The sequence below is a fragment of the Anarhichas minor genome, unplaced genomic scaffold (genome assembly GCF_050575085.1).
Source record: "Anarhichas minor isolate MPS153535 unplaced genomic scaffold, ASM5057508v1 ptg000114l, whole genome shotgun sequence".
NCBI classification, from domain to species: Eukaryota; Metazoa; Chordata; class Actinopteri; order Perciformes; family Anarhichadidae; genus Anarhichas; species Anarhichas minor.
In genome coordinates this window covers 630,102-651,064 of record NW_027466560.1, presented here as the reverse complement: position 1 = coordinate 651,064, position 20,963 = coordinate 630,102, and the positions used below count along the sequence as shown (strand labels likewise).

General features: G+C 46.6%; 2 protein-coding genes across 4 annotated transcripts; one reads left to right on the top strand and one right to left on the bottom strand.

The window, feature by feature from the left end:
• The first annotated feature begins 840 nt into the window (after positions 1–840).
• man2b1 (mannosidase, alpha, class 2B, member 1) lies at positions 841–11,259 on the top strand. Its single transcript, XM_076082998.1, is given in 24 exon segments — positions 841–989; positions 1,386–1,488; positions 1,874–2,047; positions 2,133–2,260; positions 2,262–2,327; positions 2,675–2,807; positions 3,307–3,452; positions 3,564–3,763; positions 3,847–3,967; positions 4,146–4,224; positions 5,082–5,191; positions 5,279–5,386; positions 5,715–5,831; positions 6,278–6,460; positions 6,952–7,049; positions 7,192–7,312; positions 8,071–8,189; positions 8,293–8,394; positions 8,503–8,590; positions 8,881–8,961; positions 9,048–9,272; positions 9,573–9,722; positions 10,016–10,118; positions 10,747–11,259. Coding segments are annotated over 24 exon segments (2,994 nt in total). The 5' UTR covers positions 841–854; the 3' UTR covers positions 10,851–11,259.
• A 207-nt stretch (positions 11,260–11,466) lies between these two features.
• Positions 11,467–20,679, bottom strand: trmt1 (tRNA methyltransferase 1). 3 transcript variants are annotated; one of them, XM_076082999.1, is made up of 16 exons: positions 20,527–20,679; positions 19,630–20,010; positions 18,998–19,193; positions 17,661–17,848; positions 17,107–17,222; positions 16,876–16,988; positions 15,603–15,751; positions 15,268–15,351; positions 14,774–14,843; positions 14,499–14,633; positions 14,291–14,376; positions 13,581–13,689; positions 13,413–13,489; positions 13,161–13,280; positions 12,816–12,927; positions 11,467–11,720 (listed from the first exon to the last, which is right to left on the bottom strand). In XM_076082999.1, the coding sequence occupies exons 2-16, from the start codon at positions 19,995–19,997 to the stop codon at positions 11,643–11,645; spliced, it is 2,001 nt and encodes a 666-aa protein (XP_075939114.1). In that variant the 5' UTR covers positions 19,998–20,010; positions 20,527–20,679; the 3' UTR covers positions 11,467–11,642. The 3 variants fall into 3 exon arrangements, 2 of the variants coding, with proteins under 2 accessions (XP_075939114.1, XP_075939115.1); XR_012950374.1 differs by lacking the exon at positions 11,467–11,720 and having other exon boundaries at positions 13,161–13,275; XM_076083000.1 differs by lacking the exons at positions 11,467–11,720; positions 12,816–12,927 and having other exon boundaries at positions 13,162–13,301.
• Between the last annotated feature and the right edge of the window lie 284 nt (positions 20,680–20,963).

The window sequence follows — 20,963 nt, the reverse complement described above, 5'->3', positions numbered from 1 at the left end:
CTATGAGAAAATGACTCTACTTCTCTCTTGATTTATTACCTCAGTAAACATTGTAAACATGAGTTTATGGTCTCAATCTCTAGTTTCAAGTCTTCTTCAATACAGCATGATGTTCATTTAGTACATTATGGTCCATTTAGAGTCAAACAGACCATAAAGCAGGGGATGCTTTAGGGCGGGGCTACACGGTGATTGACAGGTCTCTACCAGAGACGTATACGGCGTCTCTACCTCACTCCTCCTCAGTCCACATATGGTCACTTCCTGTTCATTGGCTCTAAAAACAACAACATGGTGACAGCCGTAATCCAAGATGGTGACGGCGAAATTGCTGAACTCACGGCTTCAAAAACGTCAGCCAACAAACCAATGAGAGACGTCACGATGACTACGTCCACGTCTTACATACAGTCCATGGCTTTCACTACGGACAAAAACTTCTTTGTTACGCACTAAATTGAAGTAATGGCGTGTATCCAATGAATGTATGTTTGTATGCACTGTTCCACGTACTGTCGCATGTCGGAGAGGCCTTTGGGTAAAGTGAAAACGGGATGTTTGGTTTGTTAGTGTTTGTCCTTTTCACTATCTCACATTTTTGAGAAACTGAGATAAATCATGTCTGCCTAACAATTATTAATTAATTAATTATCAAGAGATACTCATAATAATGACTTAAAATAATTGTCATCATAGTGGCATTAATGGTCTTCCATACTAAGCTGCCTCGTTTGCCTCAGAGTTGTTTTTTTGTTGTTTTCCCGGTGGTGCCTTTGAGTCTCAACTGAGGGATCATACTTCGGTTCTTCAGGTAGTCTCATCACGTGACCACAGTGAAGATAAACAGATGTCACATGACTCGCGGTTCATTTTCTTGCAACATGGCGGCCGGGTCGCTGCAGCTGTCCGTCTCTCTGCTGGTCCTCCTCAGCCGGGTTTTAGGCTTCCCTCTCGGCCAAGAAGAACCCAAACTCACCTGCGGATACGAGGTGAGCTGCGCGCACGTGACCGTCGCGTTGTGCGTTTGTTTCAGATGTTTAACGACAGTTTTTAGCTAAAAAGCTCAAGAAGTTTTGTTTCAAGCTCACTTTCAGTTTCTGTCATCCGGGTTTTTTTGTTCTGTCAGTTTGTTTGAGGAACTTATTTTACATTAAGAAACTATTAAAATATTAATTTATCCTTTTTTCTTAATATTTATCTTCGTACTGTGTGCCTTCCCTTACGAGAGTAGTAGTAGTCCATCGCTCTGTAGATGTGTCCTTAGAGTGTGTGTGTGTGTGTGTGTGTGTGTGTGTGTGTGTGTGTGTGTGTGTGTGTGTGTGTGTGTGTGTGTGTGTGTGTGTGTGTGTGTGTGTGTGTGTGTGTGCGCGCGCGCGCGTGTGCAGTCATGTCATGCCACCAAGCCCAGCATGCTGAATGTCCACCTGGTCCCTCACACACACGACGACGTCGGCTGGCTCAAGACTGTGGACCAGTACTACTATGGAGGTCAGTCTGACACACACACACACACACAGACTTCACAGGAATAAGCAACGTTATAAAAACAGGTTGTGAAAGTGTTTTATTAAGGCATTCATGTGACCGATGTGTCTGAAGGATAAACGGGGTGTTCCCCTCGCTTACTTCCTGTCACATGTCTCCTCTGTTGCCTTCACGAGCAAACACTGGAATAAGAGTTCATAGTTTTAGTGCGATCAGCTCGCTTGCTTCAGCATCACGTCTTTTTACTTCATAGCGAGAGCGGTCACGTGTTCTGCAGGTGATCATCTCGTGTTCGTGTCCTGTGTGTGTTTATGTCAGCAGAGATCATCTGCCTCTGATATGGATGGATAATATGTGTGTGTGTGTGTGTGTGTGTGTGTGTGTGTAGACCGTAACGACATCCAGCATGCGGGGGTGCAGTATATTCTGGACTCCGTGGTGGATCAGCTGCTGAAGAACCCCGACAGGAGGTTTATCTACGTGGAGACGGCGTTCTTCTACCGCTGGTGGAAACAGCAGAGCTCCAGCATGCAGCAGACGGTCAAACAGCTGGTTAATGAAGGTACATCAGCCGACACTGTACATTTACACTGGAAGGGTTTCAGAACCAGAACCAGAACCTAAACGACGCTCCCTCCCCCCTTCAGGCCGTCTGGAGTTTGTGAACGGCGGCTGGTGCATGAGTGACGAGGCCACCACCCACTACAGCGCCGTCATCGACCAGATGACCATGGGCCTGAGGTTCCTCAACGAGACGTTTGGGCCTTGTGGTCGCCCCCCGCGTCGCCTGGCACATCGACCCCTTTGGCCACGCCCGGGAACACGCCTCCATGTTTGCTCAGGTAGTTCGTCTTAAAGGAAACAGTTCGACAATGCGGAAGTGTCCTAAACTTCCATTCTCTCTACTGACCAGTAGGGGGCGACTCCTCTGGTTGTATAAATCAAGAGAGAAGTAGTCATTTTCTCATAGACTTCTATACAACCAGAGGAGTCGCCCCCTGGTGGTCACTAGAGAGAATGCAGCTTTAACACATGAAGCTTTGACTTCACTTTCAAACAAACAAGATTTAACGTTTTAATTACTGAGGTGCTTCAGACAAAGGTTAGCTGCGTCCCGTTGTTGCAGTCCTCCAGTTAAACGTTCTCCTCTGAGCTTTTCCACTAAATGTTTCCTGCGTGTTTTTCTCAGATGGGGTACGACGGCTTCTTCTTCGGTCGTCTGGACTACCAGGACCGGACTCGCAGGCAGAGTGCTCGGGAGCAGGAGCTTCTGTGGAGGGCTTCTGACAGCCTGGAACCCCCCATGGCTGACCTCTTCACCGGTAAACAGAACTACCACGCGTGCACAAATGCTGCTGCACTTCTTCTTCACTTGAATTATTACGGTTTTTTTAATTTTAAATATGTGTTTTTAAACATCCACGCTAGTGACGGAGGGATTACGTTTCAGCGTTGTCCGTCGTCTTCAATACAGCATGATGTTCATTTAGTACATTATGGTCCATTTAGAGTCAAACAGACCATAAAGCAGGGGATGCTTTAGGGCGGGGCTACACAGTGATTGACAGGTCTCTACCAGAGACGTATACGGCGTCTCTACGTCACTCCTCCTCAGTCCAGATAAAGTCTGAAAAACTGCTGAACTCGAGGCTTCAAAACATCAGTCCACAAACCAATGAGAGACGTCACGATGACTACGTCCACTTCTTATACGTACAGTCTAAGGACCTCACCTCCGACCCATTCTCATGATATCTCGGTGGATGATCTAACCTTTATCCGTCATACCGCCCCCCCCCCCCCCCCCCCCCCACCTGGCAGGGATCCTTCCCAACGGGTACAACCCTCCCGAGGGCTTCTGCTGGGACCAGTCCTGTGACGATCCACCGATCAGAGACGACCCCGACCTGGAGGACTACAATGTCGACGATGTGGTGAGGCGCTTCCTCGCCATCGCCAACCATCAGGTAACACACACACACACACACACACACAACCCCTCCCCCCCCCCCCCCCCCCCCTCATAGATGAATGTGTGAAAGATATAATGACCCCCCCCCCCCCTCTCTCTCTCTCAGGCTAAGGTGTATAAGACCAACCACATCATCATGACCATGGGCTCAGACTTCCAGTACGAGAACGCCAACCTGTGGTACAAGAACCTGGACAAGCTGATCCGCTACGTCAACGCCCAGCAGGCCGACGGCATCAGAGTCAACGTGCTGTATTCCACCCCGTCCTGTTACCTGCAGGAGCTGCACAGAGCTAACCTCACCTGGTAGTGTGAACCTCTTTAAAAACCAGCGCTTCAACGGAGGCGAGTGCGTTTCTGCCGTGACTTCATTCTCCTTTTCTACGCAGGGCTTTGAAGACGGATGATTTCTTCCCCTACGCAGACAACGCTCACAACTACTGGACCGGCTACTTTACCAGCCGACCGGCGCTGAAGCGCTACGAGAGGATCAGCAACAGCAACCTGCAGGTAGCGTAAAGGTTCAACACTTTACTTTAATCGTGTGACACGGTGGACCCTCAGACAAAATCAACACAAATGTCTTTCCACCTGTTGATGGCGTCCCAAAAGTCAACAGGATTCATCTTTGTGGATTCAAATGTCTGAACTAAATATTCTGTGTCTTTGTGTCGTTGTTTCTTTACAGACTTGTAACCAGCTGGAGGTACTTGGCGGTCCGGTCTCCAGGAACGGACCCTTTGGAAAGGGCGACAGCGAGACCATGAGTGAGATTTAGTTCCTTCTTACTTCTTTCTGTAAACTTGTGCTTCATCTGGTGGTCACATTAACCCTCTGAACCCCAACACCCGCCAGCGGGAGGGAAAAGCATGTTCTCGCAACAACACTTGTCACAACTACACCGTATAGTTTTCATCTTTCCGACGGTCCTTGAACACATCATGTGTGACAAACGCTTCTGACAGAAAAAGCAACCGAAACGAAGCTTAAAATTGTGATATTTCATCAACATTTTATTCAACATTTTATTCTACACGTCTCATTTAAAGTCTCGCTCCAAATGAACAGTTTGTTCTAAACAGATTCTGTAAAAAACATTAAATTCTGAGCTCGTCGGCGCAACTGTGAAGCCATGATTGACTCGTCTGAGACCAACAGTCATGTGACAACAAATCTGTGAAGCTTTAACTGAACTTCAGGCTGTTTGCACAGAGCGGAGAGGAGCGGCTGTAGAAATGTGAGCAGCTTAATATTTATTGCACATAGAGCTGCTACTTCTTTACAATATTGGTAACATTTGTGGACACTTACCCAAATGTTGGTCGTACAGATTCCATCGTTGTTCTCTTCATGATTTATGTCACTATAACTGTTATTCTGCTCTAAAGTCATGTTCTAGTTCTCTCTACTTGTAGTCATGATGGTTCTGTTTCTATAGAGCAGCAGGACTTTTATATTACAGTGAAGATCAAGACTACAGAGAGAAAGATGTGACGGGAAACAAAATGCACAGAAACTGCTTTGTGGTTCAGAGGGTTAATATCTAGTAAGAAGATATTAAAAAAATGAGACCGGTGACCGGACGGAGGACGGACTGACGTACATGTTTTGTGTTCTGCGTCAGAGAAAGCCATGGCCGTGGCTCAGCACCACGACGCCGTTTCAGGCACGGAGAAGCAACACGTAGCCAACGACTACGCCAGGAGGCTAGCCAGCGGCTGGCAACACTGTCAGGTAGCTCGTCGCGTTGTTTTTTAGATATGATGGAGGACAAAACACACCCGTCCTCTCTGGGTTCTGACGTTTCGTTCTGTGTCTCAGGTGCTGGTCAGTAACAGTCTGTCCGCTCTGAGCGGCTCGTCTGCAGAGAGAATCTACTGCGACAGCCTGAACATCAGCGTGTGTCCTCTCACCGAGTCCAGCAAGAAGGTGACGCTCAGACACACACGGAAGGATTCAAGCATCATCTGTGGTCATGATGCAACACGGAGGCACAAGGACATTCAGCTGTAGCTCATTTATATATCGGCTCATCACACACACACACACACACACACACACACACACACACACACACACACACACACACACACACACACACAGAGATCCGACATTTCTGTCCTGAATCTTTGACGACAGGTTGGTAAATAAACACCTTCAAATTGAAGATAATAATATTTTGTGTAAATATGAACTATGTATAAAATATCTAAACGTATTGGTCAGTAGTGTTATTGAACTATGCTCTCTCTCTCAGTTCTCAGTCCATGTGTACAACCCTCTCGCTCGCCCCGTCACTTGGCCGGTCAGACTGCCGGTGAATGGATCATCATACGAAGTATCGGATGCTGAAGGCAGATCGGTGGACTGCCAGGTTAGTGTGTGTGTGTGTGTGTGTGTGTGTGTGCGTGTGTGTGAGCATCAAGTATGAGACTGTCCACAACAAGCTCTGCAGTTGTTGGACACACGATGGAGACGGATGATGGCTGATCCAGCTTTTTATGGCATTTAATTGCCTTTTTATTCCTATTTTAAGAAAATCTACGGAAGCCCTGAGGAGCCAGTGAGGAACTCTGTTGATGCATTTTCTAAGTCTGATCTAAATAGTGTTTCTATCCTGTTTCTAAAGTGGTAATACACGGTTTAACCATGTTGTAGATGAGTGTAACTTTATCTCAAAGTGTTATGAACTCTAATGACCTTTTCCAGCTATAAATCATCTGGTTGCTGTATGTGAACATTAATAAAATGTCAACAAACAAGATCAACAGGAAGCAGTTTGATCGTATCTGAAAGTCCTCATCCCGGTTTCTCTTCCAGGTGGTTCCGGTGTCGGCACAGACGGCGGCGGTGAGGAGAAACCGAGGCTTCGCCGTCAACGAGCTGGTGTTCCAGGTGCAGGCTCCTCCTCTGGGCTTCACCACCTACTCCGTGTCCCTGCTTCGGGACGGGCCTCCGCCGGCCTCCACGCAGCGCCGCGTGCCCACCGCCATCCAGAACCAGGTCAGACCGCGGCGCGCTCGCACGCTGGCTTTGTGCTGCATCGTGGGAAATAAGTGCTCCAACACGTTGTCGGAGACGCGTTTAAAACAAAATAGATTTCACTGATTCACAGAACGGAGCTTTTATGTGTTGGACGTTGATGAATTTCCTTGAAGGAGCGTCTGACTGAAAGGCTCATCCAGCGCTCTTTGAATTTAACAGTCTGAACCTGAAGCACATTGTTCTCACTGTGACTGTTTCCACTGCAGCGTACGAGCTCTGACCCTCTGGGGAAACGTCACCGTCACGGCTAGAAGTAGAGAGAACTCGAACACGACTTTAGTGCAGAATAAAGACATAAAAGAAGAATAAACACAAGTTGAATTCCTTTGATAATTTCTTTTACAAATATTGGAATCTATCCCAAGTGTCCACAGTTGCTGCCAAAGTACATTTGTATCTTCTTCTGAGTATTATATATATATAATATATATTGTGTCCTCGTGCTCCAGTTCCTACGAGTGACCTTTGACCCCGACACCGGCCTCTTGAGCAGCCTCACTAACCTGGAGACCAAACGGACCATAAAGCTCACGCAGAACTTCTACTGGCAAGTGTCGCTCTAGTTTCTCTCTTTCTCCAAATACATTTTTTGAAACATAAAAATCAAATGCAGCTCTTTTACTTTGACTTTTGCTTCTCTCGTGCGTGTTGTATGTTGCGTGTTGCGTGTTGTATGTTGCGTGTTGCAGGTACAACGCCAGTGACGGCAACAACTCTAAGAGTGACCAGCCTTCGGGGGCGTACATCTTCAGACCCAACTCCTCCACACCGTTCATCATCAGCAAGACGGCCAAGACGGAGAGCATTCAGGTCGAGACCGTTCACCACACATTATTATTATTATTATTATTATTATTATTATTATTATTATACCTCCTTTAAACCCACGGGCTTTATACGTCCTGAAATGTGAGGCTTCATCACAAATAGGACGATGACTTCATCGTGCAGCTTTATTTTCAGGCTGTTTGATTTTAATTCCAATAACTGGCACCAGTTTGTGTCAGAAAGATATTATATATATATCTATCTATCTATCTATCGATATATATAATGCTCAATACTCTTTAGTAGTCTTTAGATTCACATGTCCATGTCAAAAAAACGGCTTTAAAATATTTTATATTAATATTATCTTCCACTTTCTGGAGTTAAATATTTTAACCAACATCGTCCTGATTATTAAAAAAAACACTCAAATGTCAGTTTAACACAAAATTGTAATTCTTTTCTGTTTACTAACTACTAACGGTTGTTTTTCAGTCTGTTGTGTCAATAATTCATTGAAAGAAATGTCTCAATCTGGTAGAAAATAGTAAAAAAGTAACATTTTGAAGCAGATTGAAAGGCTGATAAAATATAATTCATGATTCTGTGCCGTCATCACTTTAATGGGTTTCAATGGGGACGTCTGCGTCCTTAAGGGTCTGATTGTCTGTCTGTATTTTGGCTCCACAGTTTAATATAGAAAAACTCACTCCTGCCACATGCATTAACGCAGCCAGAATTATTTAAGAGATGAAGACAATGTCCCAGGTGAGGTGACGTTGCGTCCGTGTCCCCTGCAGACCCCCGTGCTGCAGGAGGTGAGGCAGTGGTTCGCTCCCTGGGTGTCTCAGGTGGTCCGTCTCCACCAGGACAGCAGAGCTCTGGAGCTGGAGTGGACCGTCGGACCGCTGCCCATCAGGTGAGTGTGTGTGTTCGCCTCGTATACAGAGAACTTTGTATGTATGTATGTATGTATGTGTATATATATATATAATCTGACTTTTTATTCTCTCTCTCTCTAGTGACGACCTGGGGAAGGAGGTGATCACTCGTCTGGACACGAGCATCAAAACCTCAGAGTACTTCTACACCGACTCAAACGGCAGAGAAGTGCTGCAGAGAAAGTGAGCCGTTTAACTTTTAATAGAAGTTACTCGTGATTATTTAAAGGCGACATTAAGACGAGTTTACGTTCATGAATCTGTTCGTCGTGTCGTCGTTTTGTCCTAAAGGAAAGACTTCCGGCCCACTTGGAAGCTCTGGCAGTCGGAGCCCATAGCTGGAAACTACTATCCCATCAACTCACGCGCCTTCATCAAGGTGTGTGATCAACACGGTGCTGTTAGAGGAACGACGAACAGACGGAGATCGGGTCCCAAATATGACGTGTTTGCTCTTCTCTTTGGATACTTTTCTAATGGAAGATTTTCTAAAATGTGGTTGAAATGAGTATTAAACCAGCAACCACAAAAACATGAAGAAACTAAACCTTCTTCACCCGTTCTTAAGTCTCCAACACAGGAGAGTTTCAGAATTATTGTCTTCTCTCAGGGCTTCACCTAAACATGAATAATGTTGAATATGTTTTACATCCTTTTTGTGTGTTTCAGGATGATGTGGACCAACTCACGGTGGTGACGGATCGCTCTCAGGGAGGAGGCAGCATCCAGAACGGCTCTCTGGAGATCATGGTGAGACACACACACACACACACACACACACACTCTTACACCCATAGTCCCTCCCTCTTATCTCCCACCCCCTCCTCCCTCCTCAGCTCCACCGCCGGCTGCTGTACGACGACGTCCGCGGCGTCGCCGAGCCGCTCAACGAGACTTCCTCCGTCTTCCCCGAGGGGCTGGTGGTCCGAGGTCGCCTCCTGCTCTCCCTGGACCGCCCGCCCAGCGCGGCCGACGCGCACCGCCCCCTGGCCCAGCAGGTGGTGCTGCAGCCGACGCTGACGTTCACCGACGGAGAGCTGCGCCCGAACACTCGGCTGGAGGTGAGCGAGGGGGGAGCGGTGTGACCGTACGCAGGTCTAGTTATTTAATACGAGAGGTAAGAATGGAAAGAGTTGCATAGTATTGGCAAGGAGACATCTCTACGTGTGATACCTCCAAACAATCTAGATTAATAACTCACACTACAGGTAAGAGGACAATGTGTTTAATTTTGCGGTGAATTGTCCCTTTACGCTCGAGGTGCACCGACATGAGCTAGAAACAGGCTCATAAATTCTGCCTCAGACAGATTTTAAATGCTTTAAATCCAGCCGAGTGACTACAGGTCTTCCTGTGTGTAGTTCTCCGGGCTGCAGGCTGCGCTGCCCCCTGCTGTCCACCTGCTCACACTGACGCAGTGGGACGAGGACTCGGTGCTGCTGAGGCTGGAGCATCAGTTCCAGAGCGGGGAGAGCAAACTGAACTCGGGGCCGGTCACCGTCAACCTGCAGGTCAGCGACGCAGAGGACTCGATACCAAGAATCCTGTTTTCATTACATGTTTCTTGAGCTTAAAACAAAGATTGGACATTATATTTGGGCGAACAGAACGCAGTAATTACCTTTTAATTGTACTGATATTAGCCCACTAAAGTGTAATAACCTGCCCAGAGGACTAAAGACTGAAATTAGCTCTCTAACTGATGTGCACTGCCCCTGGTAAGTAAGTAAATATCGATGGATAGTTAAAGTGAAATGAAATGAAGCAGTAAAGTCACTGGATGTGTTGCTTCCCGTCTTTGTAGAAGCTGTTTTCCACTCTGGAGGTTTTGGGCGCGTCTGAACTGAACCTGTCGGCCAATCAGTGGAAAGACGAGATGACGCGTTTTCATTGGACGCCACAGACGGGTACGTGACGGAATCAATATACTGCCAGTTTTAGACTATTTTATTTTGGCGGAGTTCCCATCGAGCTGCTTGTTTAGACAAGTTATGACATTCTACCTGTTTATTAACCTCTGAACCCTAAGACGTTATCGGGTGTTTGTTTCCCCCTCTGGTCTTGAGAGAATGAAAGGTTTAAGAACCAGCAGCGTCTCTTTAACCTCCCGTTAGAGAACAGAAAGACACCGTAGGACAACAAAGAACGGGAGTTGACCAACAATGAACACCAGGCAGCCAAATGTTGGAAGCTGCTGCTGGTTGTCTGCCAGTCACTGATGGAGCTGCTGGTTGAGTTCCATCAGTTTCATTCTACCAGGGCCGTAATCACGGCTCCGTTCCAGTCTCGACTGTAAAGGCTCCCCTGCCGGGACCGATCGAGCAGGCGGTGTAACATAATGAGTCACGAGTGCATCGTTATGGTTCGTAGCTTTAATAAACTGCGGGGTGTTCTAGTCGCTCAGCGGGACTCATTTCACAAAGAAGAGGTAGTTAATGTGCTGCAGTTTCCTCTTTGTTTTACTGCTGGCTTGTTAATTAGTCGAGTTTTAAATCATTTCCCGGATGACATCATGCCGCTGTGTCTCTCTCCCAGGTGAGAAGCCCCTGCTGAAGACGTTCGGAGACCCCTCGGCGTGGGAGGTGACCTTGAGGCCAATGGAGATCCGAACCTTCCTGCTCAGGGTCCTCCTCAGATAGCCAATCACAGCGATGCGACGCCTCTGCACCGGTGACAGAATCACAGGAAGTGAGCGGCTGCGTTCACACGGCTCCCATCTCCAGAAAGCTGTCGGTTAGTTTTCTCTTCAGCCGAGCAGAACGAGATGTTTGGTGGATTGAAGTCTTCCTCGTGTTCCTTTGCTGCAGTTTGTACCGAATTTGCCTTTTTCTTCTGCACAGCGATGATGCTGAATCTCTCCTGAATGACTTTATCAGCACCAGCTCTTCAAATCACACGAATCCTTAAAGAGGTTTCACGAACCGGTGTCGAGCATTACCGACTGCAATGAGTGTATTTCTGCCAATATGTGTGTGTGTGTGTGTATATAGATTGAACATGATTTCATACTGATCAACAAGCAATTGATAATAAAGTCTATCATTTGTACTTTGTGTCAATCTGCACTTTAATGTTCCAGCGACACTAAAACATCCTGATGCTCGTTCTCTGGACAGAAATCTATTTATGTGAAGAGTTTTACTGCATGTGGATGCGTCCTGAATAGTTTTTAATGAAGCTATAAATGAAGTTTAGTTTCTCATCTATTAACTCATCTTTGATTAGACGAAGTTCACCAAAAGAACACATTTAAACTGAGCGTGAGGACTTTATTGAAACGAGTCAAAATAACAAAAGATGTTACGAGAACGAGCTCTGGCGTAAAACTGAGAAATGTTCATGTTGACCGGGTTCTGTTTTATCATCCAGGCTGCACTGAGCCCTTCAAACTCCAGAAATAAAATTATAAAAAACAGGAGTAACTCCGGAGATCACTCGGTTGTTTTCTGCTCTGTCGTCTGCTCCGGGTCGTGGGAGTAGCAGCATCGGTCTCCATGTGTGCACGTTCCCTGAAACAAAGAACATAGTTCTCATTGAGGCCGATGTTCTATTTACAAAAGTACATTTTGGCGGCAAACCAGCAGCATGTTTCCACCCCGGACATGAAGACTTTGTGTTTTTATGTAACCGTCTCCAACATTTTCATAAAACAGATCCTCTGCAGTAGAAACCAGGTCGGGTTTTAACTCTTTAATGATGAATGGTACTGATATTAAAGGTATGGTGGTGTATGAGGTGCTGCTCCATAGTCTCAGTATTAGGCAGCAGCATATTGTATAACCCAAAAATAAATAGATCGTTTTAAGTGTACGCTGCTTCAGACAGCCGCTCTCTTCAAAGCCACCGGACAAGAAGACGGAGCCGCTCGTCTCCGGATCGGTTCGTTTGTTTATTGAGGAACTTTGAATCCACAGAAAGTACCGTCGTACTGTTCCATTAAAGTCGGGTAGGATAGTTATTTCTATATCTAAATCTGCTCAAGACTTAAGAATTAAATGAAAACAAACTTCATTCAAACGACTCGTTGGATATCACCGCGACACATCGTCCATAGAGACTAACGTGTTTATAACACTAGTTATAACTAGTTCATAACTTGTGACCCTGCAACATGAAATCTGGACTCATGGCGGCGGTTGTAAAACACCACAGTGATGAGATGCATTTATAAAAGTTGTTCATGAGCCTTTAACTGTGACTCACGGCCCCAGAACAACAATCATTTCCTTTGACCACAGTGAACGTCGTCCTGCTCTCCTGCACCGTACCGGGGAGGCAGAGGACGGGAGTGAGGACGGGAGTGAGGACGTCTGCGTCACTCACACCGTTTTATCTTCGATCGGATCGTTTCAGGACAAACTGTTCAGCGCTGTTCTTGGAACAGAAATGAGTCGGGTTGGTCTTTTCTACGAAGGTAAAAAACACACTTAAGTTGTTTTTTCCAGGAAAACGTCCGTTTGTTAAACAGGAAGCGACGTGTGTGTGTGTGTGTGTGTGTGTGTGTGTGTGTGTGTGTGTGTGTGTGGGGAGAAGTAGAACTATGGGACACGCTAGGATCCTGCATGTCCTGTTCTCAGTCTAAAATAGAATTGATTTCCTCTGACCTGTTTGAACCTTTTACAGTGAATGTTTTTCAGCTCCGAGTCCGTGATCTGGTTCTTCCTCTTGTTCTGGCACTTCTTACTCTTGTCCTGCAGGTCGGTAACGATACCGCCGCTGGAGGGAAGGGGGAGAGAGAGAAGAAAATTAAGATTAAGGTAGGAAACGAAGCAGTTTAAGGGTTTTATTCTCTACAATAATCATCAAGCTGGTGTAAAAATAAAACATAAATATTCATTTGGTTTTATCTGTATTCAGTTTCCTCTAAATTCAGCTTGACGTTTTAATGAGAAAGCGTTTCATCGCTAATCATCACGTCTCACTGGTGTGTGGAGGTTTGTGGTCGTTACCCGGCTTTGGCGCGAGCTTTGGGTCCCCAGAAGGCCTGCGGGTTCTCCTGGAACCGGGTCAGGTGGCGTTTACGGGACTGCGGGTTGGCGTCCTCCCTCACAGTGAAACAGGCTTCTGAGCTACACACACACACACGTTAACTGTGTAAATAGACAGTTGTTTATTACTACGACAGGTTTGCATTGCTCTTCTACACAATAGTATACAAACCACCTCAGTAGGTGTCATAGATTTGACTCTGATGGACTCACCCGGGCTCGGTGGAGAGGATCTTGAAGGCGGGGCTAGTCTCTGACAGCTTCTCCCTCTTCACAGGATTGGTCTTCTCCTGTGTTGCATTCAGAGACCAGTTTCAAAAGAACTCTCTCCAATACAATACTGAGAGACTTTAAACTTGTGTTATCATCCGTAGTGTTTACCCAGCAGCGCATGATGTCCCAGATAACTGCAGGAGGAGCGTCCGTCTTGATGCCGTTCTTACAGGCGTGAGAGAGAGAAACTCTGTGACCAGCATGAAGGAGAGCCGACCTGCAGAGAGTGAGAGGAGGAGGAAGAGGAGGAGGACAGGTTAGATACAACAACTACACAAATACACTCAAAGACGACACAACACAGGTGTGGACCACAGTCACATTCGAGTCCAAGTCAGAAGACTTGAAACTAGAGATTGAGACCATAAACTCATGTTTACAATGTTTACTGAGGTAATAAATCAAGAGAGAAGTAGAGTCATTTTCTCATAGACTTCTATACAACCAGAGGAGTCGCCCCCTGGTGGTCACTAGAGAGAATGCAGCTTTAACACATGAAGCATCGGCGTCACTCTGCAGAACCGGAGGTTGCCTCCTGCTCCAAGTTTAACCTCGACTGTGTGGTTTGTCTCAGACCTGTGGAGCCACACTGGACCACCACGAGGACCGGTGCCCTGGTCTGGTCCAATAGATCAGAGAATGAAGCTTCGTCTACTTATCCGATAACGTCTCTTCAGGTAAACACTCTCAGCTCTATTAGCACCGTTAGCTTCTAGCAGCCGTCGCCACTAATATATATATAAAAGAATTGCACTACAGTTTCATGACGCTGCGTCCTGGTGTGTGTGTGTGTGTGTGTGTGTGTGTGTGTGTTTTACCTAAACTGCAGCAGGGGCGGAGTATTGCAGTGAATGGTGCTGCTCAGACTGTCCACAGTGTAATAAAGAGGCACGTCGTCTAACTCCTGAAACAAACGGGATGATGTGTTAGAAAAAGTACACACAGCCTTTTTTAAATAATAGAAACTCTGTATTTTTCACCCACAGGACAAAACCAAAAGAGGTATAATGAGAGCGAAATGAATACCTCGGTCACCATGCTGAGCATGCCCTCGATGCGTTTGGACGTCCCGAATCGGGACGGGTTCCCCGACACGGCCGACAAAACCTTCTGGACGAATGCGACGTCGTGGATAGGCTCCGCCCAGATCGGACCGCCCAGCTACAGAAAGCACAGACAGACTTCAGCTGGCGTGTTGAGTGAGAATGTACCGATTACAAACAAGCAGAGTACAAACGCATGACGCGCCAGCAACAGAGTGAGAGAGTGTGTGTGTGAGACTGTGCGAGCGTGCGTCTCACCTGATGTCTCTGTCCACAGTGCTCACACTCTGGTCCAACAGGAGGTCCGGTGGCAGGAGAGTACTTCACACTGAAATCACATCAGAGTCTTCTTTACTACACACACACACACACACACGCTGTCGACAGGAAGCTGATACAAGAGACAGTAACTGAAGGCCTGAGGCGCGGTGGTGCTTTGAGCGAAATGCTAAAGCTTGCTTCATACTAGGCCGTGGCATAAATAAAAAGGTGGCCACAGCTTCCCTTTAAACCGTGACCGGCGTCCACAGCCGAGCTGCATTCGGCTAAACTACATCTCTTCACTTCAGTCACACTTTGTGATTTAAACGGCCCGTTTGATGGTGACAAAATACAAGTTTAAGAAGAATTAAAAAAGCACTCGTGTTTTGATTTCGAAGGACAAATCTTGATATTTCCCCGGAGCATCTGCAGACAGCGTTTCACCTCACATGAAATACAAAGAGCCGGCTCTACAGCGTGGGCCGTCTTACTGTTTTCCGTTGCTGGATCTTCTTCCCATTCGCTGGAGGTGAAAAGAGCCGCAGCCGACACAGTTGTAGACCAGAGCCTGTTTACTGCGACACAAGACAGGGAGCGTCATCAGAAACATGTCCGCACACTACTGGCAAGGCTAAATAGATCCTATTTACAGCTGACGTCACCAAAAATATCATTATAAAGTATGCTTTAGGGCGGGGCTTACTGTGATTGACAGGTCGCTGCCGCTGTCAAGAGGTCTATATTTTCATTCAGACTCACCAACATGATGTGTGTGTGTGTGTGTGTGTGTGTGTGTGTGTGTGTGTGTGTGTGTGTGTGTGTGTACCTGGCTGAGTTCTTGACTGTGGCCTGTCCTGTGAAGATGCGTACAAACACCCTGATGTAGAAGTCGACGCTGACGGCCAGCAGAGGCTGGATGTAGCGCTGGTACACCCCCGCCCGCTGGTCCAAACTGTGGAGGATGATACGAAGAGCCTGAAGCAGAAACACACACACACACGCACACACTTTATTTCTTATGCAAAATGTCTGAGAACAGTCTGATCTTCTTGCTAAATGATTAGAAACAAACAAAGTCAAATGTGAGGAATGCTGACATCATACTCCTTCTCCGCTGACTAGCATGAAAGTTCATGTCAACGTCAACTTTAGCAACGGAACCAAACATGCTAACCAAACTCAAGTCGGGAAGAAAGCAACATCATGTAATGTCATCCAATTAGCACGTGCTAGCATGTGGCGCGACGTGGAGGTGCGTTCATAGCGTTTACGCAACATAATCAAAATACTCTCGACCACAAACTACCATTGGGGAAAGTTGGTTGACCGTTTTCCAGGACACGAGTGTCCTTAAAGCTGCATTCTCTCTAGTGTCCACCAGGGGGCTCCTCTGGTTGTATAGAAGTCTATGAGAAAATGACTCTACTTCTCTCTTGATTTATTACCTCAGTAAACATTGTAAACATGAGTTTATGGTCTCAATCTCTAGTTTCAAGTCTTCTTCAATACAGCATGATGTTCATTTAGTACATTATGGTCCATTTAGAGTCAAACAGACCATAAAGCAGGGGATGTTTTAGGGCGGGGCTTACTGTGATTGACAGGTTGATGCTGACCTTCTTGCTGTTGGACTAGTAAGTAATATCTGCCTTTATACATCTTACACTTGCTTGATGTTTGAGCAAAGTTATCGACTTGCTATTTTTGATCATGTGTAAAGTAATCATAACAAATACACGTGAACAGTTCTATTTATGACAAGCGTGTACAAAATACCAGTTCTTGCATAATGTTGCTTTAAATGTTGCAGGGAGTAAAGAAACGAGAAGGAACAGCCACAAAGAGCTTCACCTCTGTGCCCGGATCATAACGTTAATGATGCCAGGAGCTGCAAAACGTCATCAGCTTGTGAGTTCTCATCTTTATATCCTTGAGGGGGAAAGTACCCCAAGTAGAAGAAATACAAGTACACACACACGTACGTACGTACACACTGTGTTTCTATCAGACTCACACACTGTACACACTTCACCAAAGATCAGGACATTATGAATGCAAATACGTGGACATGTCTGTGCATGTACTGTGTGTGTGCTCACCATCTCATGGCAGTATTTGGCTTTGATGGAGACTGAACCGTATTTGCTGTAGCAGGTCTCTCCACTGTTTCCTGCCATCACCGCCATGTCTGTACACGTTATACACAACAGACCTGAGAGAGAAACAGTCGCACTGTTATTTGGAGCAGGGTGATCAGCCGTTCACAGACCCGGAGACGGAGGAATGACACGCAGGAGTCGATTGCATTATTGACGGACCGAGCTACCCACCTCCCTCGCTGACTGCCTGCACAGCGGCATCCAAGAAGGAGGCGGGGCTCCCGTAGGGATCCAGATCGATGACATCATAGCGCTCCTTCTTCCCTCGCATCTCGTACATCAGCATACTGGAGGAAGAATAACAAAGGAGAGGGGTTAGTCAGATCCACGACCACGACCACTGACAGATACATTAAATGCTAAGAAAGAAATGAGTTAAAGAATGGAGCAGAGAGGGATGGAGAAACGGATGAGTTAAGGCTAAACTAAAAGAGCAGATTAGTTCAGAGAAGAAAGAGAAACAACTGAAGAAGATAGAAGAAGAGAGGCATGAAGACGAGCAAGCCAAGGAGACAAGTGAGGAGCCAGGATGACAGGAAAAGGGACAAAAGAGTTGATGAAAGAAGAAAAGCAACGAGACGTAAATGGAGATGAGAACAGAGAGATGAGTAGAACAAGAGGTCAGAGGCTGGAGAGGAATGAAGACGAGAGAAGAGGAACAAACAGAGAGCTAATCAGTGAGGCGGATGACGAGCGTTTCCCCGAATGTGCCGAGTCAGTCGTACCTGGCGTCCCTGCAGCTGGCGCGGAGCAGGTGGCCGACTCCGTTGTAGTCGACGTTCCTGCCGATCAGCGCCGCGGCTTTGGCGGAGAAGTCGTTGGCGGTGACGCTCTGCAGGCCCGGGACCTCCAGGGCGAAGCGCACCGAGCGCAAACCGGACGCCGACAGACCCTCCAGAACACGGAGGCCGTGCTGGAACGCAGAGTCGGGGGGGAAAAATCTTAAAGCTGCATCAACTGTTTGTTTTTTGGCCACTTGGGGGCAGCAAAAACAAGATGTAAACACAACATCGACATATTCCAACCTTCCAAATTTGCAATATGGGGAACTTATTGCATATTTACAGAGTGAAGTCAAAGCTTCACGTCTTAAAGCTGCATTCTCTCTACTGTCCACCAGGGGGCGACTCCTCTGGTTGTATAGAAGTCTATGAGAAAATGACTCTACTTCTCTCTTGATTTATTACCTCAGTAAACATTGTAAACATGAGTTTATGGTCTCAATCTCTAGTTTCAAATCTTCTTCAATACAGCATGATGTTCATTTAGTAGATTATGGTCCATTTAGAGTCAAACAGACCATAAAGCAGGGGATGCTTTAGGGCGGGGCTACACGGTGATTGACAGGTCTCTACCAGAGACGTATACAGCGTCTCTACGTCACTCCTCCAGACACGGAGCAACATTAGCATTCGTTTAGAGATGCGTTTGTGTGCACCTGATAAACTCAAGTCCAATATCCACTCTCCTGTTAGCTCTGCTGTTACAGGTCTGCTTTTCTTGTGGAGGTGATCGTGATTGATGATCCATCATATCATTACAGAAAACATTGATTATAGCAGCTATAAAGCTGCAGTAACACAGAATGTAAATTGTGAAGCTGTAGATATTTGTTCTACACGTAATCACTGGCCTCCGGATCTCTCCATCCACAGAGAGCTGGAATCCCCAACAATGGCTGAACGTCTTTATAACCGAACCAACAGGTCTTCACTGACATCTAAAGACATTATTCCAACTTCATGAAATCCTTCAGTTTTAAAAAGCTGATCTAATTACCTCCCTCGACCACTTGAAGTGTGAAATTACCTCGTGCAACATTAACGTAAGTCATTTGATGGAAGCCCGTATCTAAACTGCTTTGTGCCGGCATCACTGACTGTATATTTAGCAGAGGAAACCCCGGTGGGACTCAAACCACCAACCCTGACAGTATTAGCACCGTGCTCCGCGCCACAGAACCACCGGCCGCCAGAACGTTGGATTTGTCGAAGAAATCACATTTTCTGCCTGGCTTCACTTTCTTAAACGATGGTTCGTGTTTACTATGAACCCTTCGTACCTCACATCGTTCCCCCACCAGCGCATTTACAGTCGGAGCCTCGGCTCCGTTCTTCTGCTCCGTCTGTACGTCGGCCTCGTCGGTCTCCTCCGTCAGAGAGACCACCACCCTCTCGCTCTCTCTCTCGCCCGGCACCACCAGCTTCACGCCGCGCTGAGCCAGCACTTCTCTGGCAAACTCTGTGAGCACAGCACATCTGTGAAATATGAAAAGCATTTATTATATACAAAAGCATGCAGCGTAACGAGGTCAATTAGTAACTATTCATGACATTTGCTCTCATCCAAACTCAGTATTAATGTGTGGGTTCTTGTGTCTGAAGTTCAAAGCTTTACCGACACGCTGTGAGCGACCGGTCGACTGTGTGAAACACTACTGTCATCATCGGTCACATGACCTCAGCACACAGTATACACCTGTATACACCGAGCAGCTCTCTAAACACAAAGCTCTGGAGAAGTACGGATCAGGTTTGGGTTTAAATATCCGATACACTAAATCCATTACGAGACAGAAAGGATCCTATGAACTGTGTACCGAATCGTCTCCACTGTACTGAACTCATGTAAGGGGACTCGTGTCTGTGGTGTCTCTTCAGGTAAAAGCCAAAACAGCAAAAATTAAATGCTTACGTCAAGTCTCTGTTAAACTCCTGGACTGGGTTGTAAAACACCTCATTAGCACTGGGAAACAAGATGGCCGCCTTGCCCTCCTTGACCACCGTCTCCCCAGGTAAGAGTCCTGCGGGACGCGTCTCCTCGTCGGCCGCCATGTCCGTGGGCACCAGGCTCACATATTCGGCAGGAGGTTTGGCGGTGGGAACCTCTGGGGTCGTATTTAGGGGCTCCATGGATCTCAGTCCTCGGCGGGTAGCAGCAGCAGCAGCGGCGGCGCTGCCTAAACTCCACCGAAAGGTGTGTGTGGCTGAGCGGGTGCAGGACGGATGCAGAGGATGGGAGACGACGATGATGGGGAGCAGCCGAGCCGTCCGCACCAGCATCAAGGTACACCGCCTGGACGAAGACAAACACCCCTGAATGAGTTCCACTTAAATACAGAGCAGGTGCAACATTGGATTGCTGAAACTAATACTAATGTCAATATTTACCCAACACAGAAACATGTTTGATTATAGAATTATGACCCAGATATTGACAGTTATAAATAACTTAAGTATTTATTTGTGAAAATATTTTAAAAAGGAGATTTCACTGTTTTTTAGACCTCATATAATAAAGGTTTCACAAATCTGAATCTGTGTTTTTGGCTTCTTCAGGATGTTCTAGTCCAGATTTGACCTGATCAGTGTTCAGACAGCATTAGAGCTTTAATAACACTAAATCAACAACATTAGTAAATAGTCAGCCCAGAGATTAAAATTAGACGAATCTGACCTGTAGCTTCAGTTTACTGTATTTAAATAAGATAGTGGCTAAATGAAAACTAACTCCATGAACCCAGGACTGCAATTATTCTTAAATGATTAGCTTGTTTGCTAGCTATGCTAACCCTAATAAACATAGTTTTACCTGTGGCGCCTCCCGTTTAAGGCGGACACTCGAGAGGTTTGTAATATAACAAGCGATACGTGTGACCGTGCCGGTAACCGTTTCCTCCCCGTAGATATCTCTCTCTGCTGCTGGTTAATCTCACGTTAGCACATGGAGGCAGCCATGTTTTTGAGCGTCTCTACGGAAGCCCGCGCGGACAACAGAGAGAGAGGCGCGCTGCTCGTTCCTTCGCCCCCTACCGGCAGAGCCGTGTAATGTCAGGCAAACCGGTGTAACGTAAGGACACGAGAGGGAGAGAGAGAGAGCGCTGACTGGCCTACTTTTCTCCCCCGCAGTAAACATGTGAGGAGACTGGAAAACACATCAGTCCGCTTTCATGAATAATCAAATTTAATCTCAGTTCAGATGCAAAATTCTAAACATAGCCGATGGATTACACTCGAAATACCCAGACT

Coding starts and splice junctions, on each gene's coding strand:
- trmt1 (XM_076082999.1), bottom strand. CDS start 19,997: ATGCTGGTGCGGACGGCTCGGCTGCTCCCCATCATCGTCGTCTCCCAT. Junction 16,989..17,106: donor GCAGGCAGTCAGCGAGGGAG/GTGGGTAGCTCG, acceptor TTTCTCTCTCAG/GTCTGTTGTGTATAACGTGT. Junction 12,928..13,160: donor AAAGCTCGCGCCAAAGCCGG/GTAACGACCACA, acceptor CCTTCCCTCCAG/CGGCGGTATCGTTACCGACC.